This window comes from Microcaecilia unicolor, chromosome 5 (assembly GCF_901765095.1).
Source record: "Microcaecilia unicolor chromosome 5, aMicUni1.1, whole genome shotgun sequence".
Classification (NCBI taxonomy): Eukaryota; Metazoa; Chordata; class Amphibia; order Gymnophiona; family Siphonopidae; genus Microcaecilia; species Microcaecilia unicolor.
The window spans coordinates 11855527-11867903 of NC_044035.1; the positions used below are offsets into that span (position 1 = coordinate 11855527).

At 44.9% G+C, this 12377-nt stretch overlaps 1 protein-coding gene across 3 annotated transcripts in view; it reads right to left on the reverse strand.

Annotated features, from left to right (window-relative positions):
- Window positions 1–1722: 1722 nt before the first annotated feature.
- Window positions 1723–12377, reverse strand: part of LOC115471082 (pancreatic triacylglycerol lipase-like) — a 54399-nt gene continuing 43744 nt past the window's right edge. For all 3 annotated transcript variants that reach the window (XM_030204759.1, XM_030204758.1, XM_030204757.1), the window contains 4 exons: window positions 7749–7875; window positions 4751–4862; window positions 3394–3561; window positions 1723–1811 (listed from right to left, as the gene is read on the reverse strand). In XM_030204759.1, coding sequence (XP_030060619.1) covers window positions 1748–1811; window positions 3394–3561; window positions 4751–4862; window positions 7749–7875 — 471 coding nt within the window. In that variant the 3' untranslated portion in view covers window positions 1723–1747. The remainder of the gene's footprint in view (window positions 1812–3393; window positions 3562–4750; window positions 4863–7748; window positions 7876–12377) is intronic.

A 12377-nucleotide genomic window follows, 5' to 3' on the forward strand; every position in this document is an offset into this window, starting at 1 on the left:
AGCTTGAATTGTATGCGATATCTGATCGGAAGCCAATGAAGTGATTTGAGGAGAGGGGTGATATGAGTATATCGGTTCTGGCGGAATATAAGACGTGCGGCAGCGTTCTGAACGGATTGAAGGGGGGATAGATGGCTGAGTGGGAGGCCGGTGAGGAGTAAGTTGCAGTAATCAAGGCGAGAGGTAATGAAAGCGTGGACGAGAGTTCTGGTGGTGTGCTCAGAGAGGAAAGGGCGAATTTTGCTGATGTTGAACAGAAAGAAGCGACAGGTCTTGGCATCTTCACATATTAAAGAGTTCACACATTTTTTTTTTTAATTACAAGATTCTATTTTCTTTCTGGAAAATTCCTTCTGTACCTTTGTGTAATCCCTTGTTAGGTTGGGGATTACTAGAGAGTAAATCCCTGTTGAGAGTCACTGGGGGGGACTGGCTGGGAGGTCCCTAGGTAGGAGGATGTCTTTCGATGCCTGATGGTCCCCTGCCATTAACTTGGAGGGTAAAGGGGAGTCCCAGAATTAAAAGAAGTGAAACCACTGACTGTAAAGAGGAGTGTGGCTCAGCCAACTCTTCCGTTCTCCGATTCCCTAATGTGGCTGTGCCACATGGACTTGATCTTACCACAACATCACCCTGTATTTGTTCACACCGGAGCCTGCAAAGGCCTCTCCGGTACTATGTAAGCCACATTGAGCCTACAAATAGGTGGGAAAATGTGGGATACAAATGTAACAAATAAAATGAAAATAAATAAATAAAATGCTAACTTAGGGAGTCTTTTTTACTAAGCTGCGGCAGCATTTTGAGCTTGCGGTAGAAATCAGCTGGCGGTAAACGCTGAGACGCCCATATTCAGCCTTAACAGGTTAAGTTAAACTGGCCAGAGATACGGCTCCAACTTGTGTACTACCCAAGCTGCAAAGGACTTAAATACAAATCAACTTATGCATCTAGTTTCTCCTACATAAGCACACCACTGTGGAACACATTACCAAAAGCCTTGAAAACGACATACGACCACCTAAACTTCCGGAAATCACTAAAAACCAACCTGTTTAAAAAGGCATACCCTACCCATCCAGCTTAAGTGCCTGATCTCTGCAACACAACCAAACTAAAGCACGTAATGGACATAACACAACTCTTCCGTTCTCCCATTCCCTAATGTGGCTATGCCACATGAACTTGATCTTAACACAACATCACCCTGTATTTGTTCACACCGGAGCCTGCAAAGGCCTCTCCGGTACTATGTAAGCCACATTGAGCCTACAAATAGCTGGGAAAATGTGGGATACAAATGTAACCAATAAATAAATAAATAGCTTTCTGTATGGCCTTGAGAGCTTGATTATCCTTTCCAATCAACAATTGTGGTTCTTTTTCTTCTTCTGAATGCTTATCGCCTTGATCTGTGAGTTATTCATATAGATTTTACATGTTGATTTGTTAAACTTTCCTAAAATTTATGAAGCATAATATATTTCTAGTTTGGGGGGGGGGGAGGAGGGAGGATTTATAGCGATTGTGTGGATACTGACAAAATCCACCGCAAGATTTCCCAAGCATGTTCTTGAGAACAGAGATCTGGAACATGGTCAGCCCTTTGAGTGATACATACCCAGAAGAGTGGTTGCATGTCAGAAAACAAATATCATTGATTTAAATCAGCATAAAAAGAGGCAGAGAAAAGATTCAGTAAAGATTCTTTATTTACAAGGGCTAAGAACGGTCTTCGACACAGCACTTAGCAGAGGTTGAGCATTTGCAGAACATCCTCTCTCTCCGTCTCACTGCCACAGAAATTAGACCTGAGAAAAGATACAAATCACAATAATGAGGGCAGGGTGGGTGTGGAAGATATGCCCTCTGTATTAGGAGGATACCGACTGCACTGTCTGCAAACCCATCAAGAGGTTATGAATACGGCCATCGTGATCTTCTATCTCACTAATAAGACACAATGACGGAGAGAGACTGGGCTAAGGAGGGAACAGGAGTGGGAAACAGATCCAGTCATCACTTAAGAGAAAAAGACACAGAGACAAGGGAAAGAACTCGAGAAATCACATTTTCCACATTAAGCACATTCAAGGCACATTTTAGATAAAGTGGAAGAAAGCGGAAATCAGTCGGGTAGAATGTTTAACCATATTGAAAAACCTGAAATTCTAGGACCCAGATCCAAAAGTAAAAAATAATATGATCAATTTCAAGACTTTGGAAATTTATTTAAAAAAACAAAACAAAAATAAAATATATAAAAAAGAAAGAATAGTGTTAAGCGCACAATTCCGCGCTTAACTTTGGGAACGAGGACTTATATCAGCTGAAACTTGGTATAAATCCTGATCCACAAGTTGGGCCCAGATCCACACTATTCTGTAACACTGCAGGTATCTTTTGTGAACACCCCTGACCACCCCCCATGCCCCCTTTTGAGTCGGTAACGATCTAATTTAAGTGTCCATTGTTACATACAGCTAGATTGGCACCCAAATCATAATTAGTGCCAATTAAGAGCTTAACTACGATAATTAAATCATTGGTGTCCATTATTTTGGGTGCCAATCTGGGATCCACACACAATTTTGGGTGCTCAGATTTGCGTGTCCTTTATAGAATCTGAGGTGTTCTATTGAGAAATAATGTGTGCAAATGGAATGGATTTAGGAAAGGATTTCCCCATGGAGTTTCCCTTTCAAAAATTGTCTGACTATTCTCCAAGTGATTTATAGATGCTACGGGGCCCTCTTACTAAGACGCCTAGGCGCCTAAGAGCGTAAAACTCATGTCAAATTGGAACTACCGTCTGGCTACCGTGTGCTGCATGCGGTAATTCCATTTTTGACACGTGTCCAAAACACGCAGTAGAAATTTTCTACCTTGGGTGCTTACCCGGCGTTAATCAGCAGTGTACACGGGCTGACAATTACCACCCTGTTAATGTGTGAGACATTACTGCTAAGTCAATGGGTGGCGGTAAGGTCTCATGCTGGAAATGGACGCACGCTGGTTTTAATTTGGCCACACGTCCATTTTTGGCCACAAAAAAAAAGCCTTTTTTACAGGCACACTGAAAAATGGACGTGCGCAAGTCCAAAAAATGGCCCTTAAGCATATGGAGGAGGGGGAGTGTTGGTGGTTTGCCCCGTTCCTACCCCCAGCACCGTCCATTTTTCTTATGGTGAAAAAACTCCATGCTGGAGGGGGGGGGGGGGGGGGGTAAATTGTTTTTCCATGGGTAAATCTCTTTTTACCTAGGCAAATCTCTTTAAAAAGTCCCCTCTATATGTAACATCCTGCTTCTTCCAGTCAAAAATGGAGGCTCCTTTACTTCTGAAGGAACTTCATATCATTAGAATTAGAAATGCAAATGGTGAATGTACATACACACTTCCATCTCCTCCAAACTGTACAGTGACAGCCTGTGCTCCCAATTTCGGCAGAAGTGGATTATGTATGCTGTTGTTCCAAAGAAATTTCACTTTCTTAGGTGTTCCAACATCAACTTCAGCATCAATGAAAGCAGTGTACTTCTTGCCTGGTGAGATGGATCCCCTTTAAGCAGAGAAACAAAGAAATGTGATGCCTACCGCCATTCAAAACATATCCCTGAAGTCCCCTCATTAAGAGGATCATGCCCTGATTTGAAGGAAGTCACTTCCAGAAATGTCTCCTTGATCTCTCTTAAATATAACTTTCACTTTGAATGACTCCAGTGGCATCTTCTACTTAAATATGTCTGCCCTATGTTATGCATTACCATCAATTTCAATAACATCGCCTTCTTCCAACAGCTGAAAGTCACAGAAAGTTCATTCACGTGTGGTTTAACAGATATGTTATGTCATAAAATATCGCTACTGAGAGGTCTCATTCTTAAAGGAAAATAATAGAAAAATAATCACTTCCATTGTTCATTATCTAATTTTTTCCCCCTGAACATTTTAGATATTTTTCTCTGAGGCTTTTATAATTGTCTCCCATCAGTTTTTACCTAGACCTTTTATTTTCATTCTGCATACAAGAAATATTTCCCTATTTGTCAGCTTCTCTTCCTAGCATACCTTCCAATTAGTTGGATCATTTGCTGTACCCCTTCGTCTGTTACGGGATTTTCAAGTCAGTCTCACTTCCTTTTTCTTTTACACACAGAATACAGTTTTTTTGATTTATCGAATTGTTTAATCAGTTTGTTTTCTGATTTATTGAATTGATTTTACCCATTATGTTACACTCGTTCTTTATGTAACCAATGGTTTTATCTACTCTTGATTGACAATTGTTAGGATGTATTATTGTAAGCCACATTGAGTCTGCAAATAAGTGGGAAAATGTGGGATACAAATGCAACAAATAATAATAATACAATGCAATAACACCTTGCTGAAATTCCAGTGATCTAACTTAGGATTAAAAGTCCTACCGTTATAACAGCTTCTGTCTTACCCAGCTGTGTTTTCAGTTCCTCAACTCCTGTATTTTTGAGCTGAATATGGAAGAATGGCGTGACCAAAAAGCGAAGTTACTCACCTGTAGCAGGTGTGACAACAGGTCAAGTATTTTAACAGCTGGGTGACATCATCTGATGGAAAACACTACATTAATCTCGCTAATTAGCATCCGCACTGGGCTCCATCGGATGACGTCACCCAGCTGTGACAATTCGACTGGCCTGCTTGTCTTCAGAGAAATACTTAGAGCAGTGTATACACAGTATTAAATTTTCACTTGTCTATGAACTCACTTGAAAATCTGATATGGTTTTGTAGATCTGTTATTGTTGTACAGTGCTATACTGAAGTATCCCTGCACATTATGACTTCCAGAGATTGTGACCGTCACCTTATATCTCCAGCCTATAGAGAAGACACATTCATTAGAGGCTCATCATGCAAAAACAATATCCTGTAGAAAAAGAATATCATCGTTGTTTTTATTTAGGTATGAAGAATTTTACATAGTAACATAGTAGATGACGGCAGAAAAAGACCTGCATGGTCCATCCAGTCTGCCCAACAAGATAAACTCATATGTGTATATCTTACCTTGATTTGTACCTGCCTTTTTCATGGCACAGACCGTACAAGTCTGCCCAGCAGTATTTCCCGCCTCCCAACCACCAGTCCCGCCTCCCATCACCGGCTCTGGCACAGACCGTATAAGTCTGCCCACCACTATCCTCGCCTCCCAACCACCAACCTCTCTTCCCCCACCTGCTCCGCCACCCAATTTCGGCTAAGCTTCTGAGGATCCATTCCTACTGCACAGGATTCCTTTATGCATATCCCACGCATGTTTGAATTCCGTTACCGTTTTCATGTCCACCACCTCCCGCGGGAGGGCATTCCAAGCATCCACCACCCTCTCCGTGAAAAAATACTTCCTGACATCTTTCCTGAGTCTGCTCCCCTTCAATCTCATTTCATGTCCTCTCGTTCTACTGCCTTCCCATCTCCGGAAAAGATTTTTTTGCGGATTAATACCTTTCAAGTATTTGAACGTCTGTATCATAAGTGTAACAATACAGCAGGAAAATAGCCAGACCTCGGCGGGAGGGGGCACAGTTTAGACAGACTGCCCGCCCGCTACTTTGGACCCTCCCCCATCCCCGACTCCCCTGTCGCCGTCGCCAGGTACCTCTGCTGGCGGGGGTCCCCAGTCCCTGCTAGCCGAAGTCTTCTTCAGCGCCGGTCAACTCCGGTGCCTTCGCTGATGATCTGTTTCCAATGTCCTGACTCATCCTGTATGTAGCGCCGTGCAGGACGTGCACGCAAGAGTCAGGAGTCAAAAACAGATCATCAGCGAAGGCGCCGGAGTCGACCAGCACTGAAGAAGACTTCGGCTGGCGGGGGTTGAGGACCTCTGCCAGCAAATGTACCTGGCGGCAGCAGTGGCGGGGGGGGGGGGGGGGGGGGTCGGTGGTGGGAGGGGGGTCCAGAGTAGAGGGGGCCAGGGCTTAATCTGTGGGGGCCCATGCCCCCACCTAGCTACGCCCCTGCAATACAGAGAGGGTCCAAAGTACAGAACAAAGTCCAAAATACAGCAAAAAGCACCAGGAGCCTTCAGAAACGGGACACAGTTCTATTTATTGTAAAAATCTATATTCCAATATGGACCCGACACGGGCTGTGTTTCGGCGCACAGCGCCTGCATCAGGGGTCAGATATGCTATATGCAGCAATCAAATTTCTTCCTTATGAAATATTAAGGTATTCCGTCTGTTCTGTAAGGTAGTTGCTCGATGCACTGAAGTCATAAAGTCGCTCCGTTCCTTAATAAAGGAGCAAACGGTGTAACATTTTCTAGTACAAGATCTGAATGGCAGCTTCCAAACAGGGAAAAGGAAAAAGTGGAGTAGCTGCCTGGTAGTTTGAGCGGAAGGCTGAGAACCAGGGAAACCGGGGTTCAAATCCTGCGCCGCTCCGTGTGACTTTGGACAAGTCACTTAACTCTTCATTGCCTCAAGTAAAAAAATTAGATTATAAGCCCTCTAGGGACAGGAAAGTGCTTAACTCATTATGAGCTACTACTGAAAAAGTTAAGAGCTAAATCTAAATAAATAGCTCTGTGTTTCCAAGAAGGCCAGAGGGGCCATGATTAAAGAACTAATTTCAGGGAAGACCCAATTTTTTTTTGACATGGTCTTTCTACCCCTGCAGCAGTGGGAAGTTTACAAATCCTTGAGTGAATTCCTTCAAAAAGGCGGTAAATAAATCCTAATAAATAAATAAAACTTGGTAATGGGGTCTGGGTGATGGCTTTAAATATTGGACTTGTAAGAAGCAAAGCTTAAAGAGGCCTGAATGGTTTACTTGGGGGGGGGGGGGGGATACTCGCAAGGCAGTCCACTGGACCACCAGGGCATTTTTAAAAGGTTGGGGGGGGGGGGGGGTCAGGAGGGTACGGGGGAAAGAAGCAAGGGCAGCTGTAAAAGTCACCTTGCCCTAAGGACTAAAAACCTACTGATAGCTCAGGAGATGTCAGTAGGTTGTAGTCATTAAGGCAGGGATTTTCTGTGCATTTTAATACAAACTAGCTCATTACCTAAGACTTTCAGTCACTGCTTCCATGAATGGTAAAGAGCCAAAAGCCTCTGTGCAGCACCCATACAATAACGCTTCATTTAGACTTGCTAAAACCAATCTAAATGATATGTTGCAAAAGTCATATAGGTAAAGTCATAGATCCTATGACTTGGTTGCTCGCTCTTCAACACAAAGCAATGCAGTGGCGTAGCCACAGGTGGGCCTGGTTGGGCCGGGGCCCACCCACTTAGGGCTCAGGCCCACCCAACATTAGCACACGTTTAGCAGTAGCCGGTGGGGATCCCAAGCTCTGCCAGCTGAAGACTTCCCCCTGATGGTAACGAAAATGCTACTGTCCACAATACATGCACCTGCGCTTGCTCAGCTTTCAGCGCATGCCTGCTATAGACTGCCAAGGTGGAAAGGAGCGTTTTTTCACCAGCTGAGATAATTTATTTTGGTGGGGGGGGGGGGGGGGGGGGGGTGAAGGGAACACTTGGTGCCCACCCACTTCTTGCCTAGGCCCAACCAAAATCTGTTGTCTGGCTACGCCTCTGAAGCAATGTAATGGAGTTTGTGATATTAACAACCATTCCCTCCCCCCCCCCCCCACCCCCAGTGAATTAACATTTCTGTTAATTGTTATCTATTTACCAAAAATAATTATAACTCCACTTTGCCCCCATAATTTCCCAATAGATTAAAATATCAACTCACGAGAAAAGTCTTTGGTGTCTCCAGTATTCAAGTAAAACTTTTGGCTCACTCTTGTGACCCCACGAAAAGAATCTGCATAATGACCCATCCTTGGACATCCACCAGATGGACATGGGAAGCCAGTTCCCTGGAGAAAATTTAAAGTTCTATGTAGAAAGGTCAACTGAACCCAAGTATCTTCCAGTAACGTGCTGTTTTCTCTTGAATATAGAATTCACATCAATTTATGTTATGTAAAATTGGCATTTGAGTTTTGAGGGACGCATCTTATTCTGGCTAAAGAATGCTGTCAATTCTTGCACTCTCATGGTTCTTACTTTTAATAGAAAAATATTAAGAATATTTTTTAAGGATTAAATTTAATAAAGTGCACCAGAGACTATGGTGAACAAACCCAAAACACACTGCATTTCAATCCAAGACTGAATCGGGGGCTATCAAAAAGGATTCTAACATATTTTGTTCATTGCTTCAGCCCATAGTAGGCTGGTGCAATTATTAAAAATTCAAGATATTATAGAAAGCTTGTAGAACTCTCTTTAATAATCCTCCGGTGTACACTTCAATCAAAATTCAGGCTGGGTCAAACTTTTTTTTATTGAAAGTCATCTGAACATTTGGCCAGCACAGATAGAGAATCAAATTTGTCTACTGAGAGGCCTCCTAGCAATCTGTTACCTTACATAAAGGCCCTTTGCTATCTAGGGGAGGGACTGAGATATATGGAAAACTAGGAAAGTATTCAATTGGCAGTGTTATTCCAGGATATTCAATTCCAGGTCATGTCTGGATATTGAATATCCAGGTTTGTACAGTTGGCTGTCCTTTATCTGGTTAAATTTGATATTCGACACGGCACCGTGTTTCAGCAACAATGCCTGCCTCAGAAGTCTGTGTTTTGGTTACTGTACCCAAATGTAAGAGTGGCTGATTCAAAAAGGGTACTAAACATTCAAAGATATAGAAGCATCAAATGCTGTCAAAACTGCGATATCTTTGAACCAGTCAACACCAAGATACCATCAATATCACTGTAGGACATTGCCTTGGTCCATTTTATTGATAGTCTTTATAAAGACTGATTTATGTTTAGTACCTTTTTTGAATCAGTCACTCTTACATTTGGGTGCAATAACCAAAATACAGACTAATGAGGCAGGCATTATTGCTGAAACACGGTGTCGTGTCGAGTCGGGATCTTGCTAGGTATTTGTGACCTGGATTGACCACTGTTGGAAACAGGATGCTGGGCTTGATGGACCTGTGTTCTGTCCCAGTGTGGCAACACTTATGTAATGTGTTTGGAATTCTGAATGGAATCTTGCTACTCTTTGGGGTTCTACATGGAATGTTGCTACACTTTGAAATTCTGCATGGAATCTTGTTATTCTTTAGAATTCTAGAATCTTGCTACTCTTTGGCGTTCTAGTGGAATGTTGCTACTATTTGGGTTTCTGCCAGGTACTTATGACCTGGATTGGCCACTGTTGGAAACAGGATGCTGGGCTTGATGGACCTTTGGTCTGTCCCAGTGTGGCAATACTTATGTACTTATGAGTCCATTCATCTATTCATGAAATACAGCCATTTAAACTTTCTTCGTCTCCTAGGCTTTATTGCAAGAATCCTGTTGGTCGTACTACTTCCTTTTTTTACCTTATCCTACTCATAGCAGATCTTGTTTCTCCACTTTGGTGGTTGATCTCTAAATATGATATTCAGCACTTAGGGGTCCTTTTACTAAGCCATGGTAAAAAGTGTCCTGTGGTAGTGTGGGCGCATATTTTAGGCGTGTGCTGGGCCATTTTTTACTGTGGCTGAGAAAAAGGGCTTTTTTAATGGGCCGGGCAATGGGCGTGTGCTGAAATTAAAATTAACGCATGCCTATTTACGGCCTGAGCTCTTACTGCCACCCATTGACCTAGCAGTAAGGGCTCACACGTTACCCGCACAGTAACCATACAGTGCTGATTACTGCTAGGAATTATTTTCTACCGCGGGATTCGGCGTGCGCCAAACTCAGAATTACCGCCAGGTGCATGCGTTAGCCCAGCAGTAGTGCTGATTTGATGCATGCTACCCGCATGTTAGCCCTCCTGCACTTTAGTAAAAGGACCCCTTAACCACCTAAGTGAAACCAAATAAAGGAAAGACTGTTTTTGCTGGAGAGTCGCAGTGGCCTTAGGCGCACGCTGTTGACGAGAATGAGCGTGCTGGGACTGAGCTTGGGCAGGCTGCTGAGAAGCAGGAGTGTACCTATGCCTAGCATAGGAATAGGGAGCACTCCTCTTCCCTCCAAAAAACCTCCTAGATGAGGAGGTAGTAGCAGAAGACGCCCGGCGGGAGAGAGAATCCATAGCATCATTGTGCTTCTTGATCTGGTCAACAAGATCCTCTACTTTCTCACCAAAAAGGTTATCCCCCCGGCAAGGAACATCCGCCATCTGCTGCTGGACCGAATGATCCAGGTCAGAGACACGCAGCTGGACAGTTGCCTCACCGGGTTCCGCAAGTGGACGCTCAAAAGAGCTGGTATGTCTGGATCTTGGCAGTGAGCATAGAGGCCTGATGTATTCCTCCCAAAAGAGTCCAAGGTTCTAGATTCTCTGCCTGGGGGTGCCGAGGCATAGTCCCTAGTGCTCTTGGCTCTTTTGAGGGCAGAGTCCACCACCATAGAATTGTGAGGTAGCTGAGACCTCATAAATCCAGGTTTACCGTGGATCCGATATTGGGATTCAGCTTTTTTCGGGATCACGGGATTAGACAGAGGGAACGATCAGTTTCGCATAAGGACTTCCTTCAGTACATTATGCAAAGGCGCCGTTGCAGCCTCTCTAGGCGGAGAAGGATAATCCAGAACCTCGAGCATCTCAGCCCTGGGCTCATCCTCAACCTCCATAGGGAAGGGAATAGCTGCAGCCATTTCCCAGACAAAGGAGGCAAGGATAGACTCTCTGGTGGAGAAAGCCTCCTTTATGGTGGAGGGGAAGGTTCAGTGGGAATCCCATAGGACTCATCAGAAAAAAAGTACCTGGGATCTTCCTCTTCCTCCCACGAACGCTCATCTTCAGTATCGGACAAGACATCCCTCAGAGCAGTCTGAAACTGAACCTGACACGACGCCGAGGAGCGACGTCCTCGATGGCGGTGCCGAGAAGTCGATGCCTGCCTGGACTGTGGTGAAGCTTCCTCCAACAACGTCGAAGGGGAGTCGACCTGGGTGGCAGGCGGCACTGAGGTCATGGACCACAGAAGCCGCTGCAGCAGACGGTACGGAAGGCACAAGCACCCCCGACACCGAAGCAGACTGGTGCAGCAATCCTTCCAGAAGCTCTGGAAGCAGGGCCCTGATGCGCTCGTCGAGAGCCGCTGTCGGACAAGGCTGCGGGGTTGGTAAAGGAGCCGGTGGCAGAAAGTGTCGAGGCTCGGGAGCAGGTACTGGGCTGCCAGAAGACCGATGCATCGGCACCTCCTGAATAGAGGAGGAGAGATCCTCTCGGCGCCGACACTTCTCGGGTGTCAATTCCCTCGACACCCCGGAGCTCCCAGCACCGTGTGTCGAAGGAGAACGATGGCGGTGCTTCTTCGCCTTCACTCGACGCCCGTCATCGAGACTCCTTGGTACCGATGAGGAAGATGTGGAATCCTCACGCCTCCTCGGGGCCGGGTTCGACGAAGGTCGGTCCCCGGGGGGCCTGCATAACAGAAGGCCTCGAGGCAGGTGGAGACCCACTCAATGCCTCACTGCTCCCAGCGCGAATTGGTCTTTCAGCAGCCATTACCTCCGCTCCCGACGTGAATGCTTCCCTTGATGTCGACGCCGCCGACCTCGGCACCGATGTCGAAGGATCGGACCAAGCCCCAAAAAGCTTCTCTCGTTGGGCTTCTCAAGATGCTTGGGTCCGTTTCTTCATACGAAGACACTGACTTTAAGCGGCTGGGCTATGGTCGGGCCCAAGGCACTGGATACACCAGGTGTGGTATCGGTACCTGAGATGGTCCAGTTGCACAGAGTACAGAGTTTGAAGCCGCTGGGTGTCTTCGATGACATGGAAGGAAAAACGGCTTCAGCAAAATCAAAAGACACGATTGTGCCTGTTAAAAGAAAAAAGGGTACAAAAAATAAGGGAAGAAGCCGGCCGCGTCAAAAAACAAAGGAAACTTTAAAAAGTGAAGAAATCTGAAAGATACTACGGGATTTGTTTTATTTTTTTAACTGACTAATAAAATAAAGAAAAATTAGAACAAACTAGTGAAAAATTCGCGAAGACTCTTTTCCTGGACTTGAGAGGAGCGGAGATAAAAACCTACCGCACCTCAATGCGGAAAAAAGAAAACTGAGGGAATGCGCTCATGCGACGGGTCTGCGCACGCACGCCAGAAGACTCTGGCAAAACTTTTAAAATATTTTGCTTGCAAAATGCCGATTCCTGGGCCGACGCAGATGTCGACCCACATGTGAGGACAAGCAGGATGCTTGTTCTCACATGTCCCTGCGTCGGACAATCATATTTAAATCTTAATTCTGAGAAATGTCCACTTATCTTATTGATATACATCAGTGTAAGGCTTAAACGTCTTCACAGCGAGTACTGTTTGTACCTTTTGAGATTTAGCTCCTATTCATTT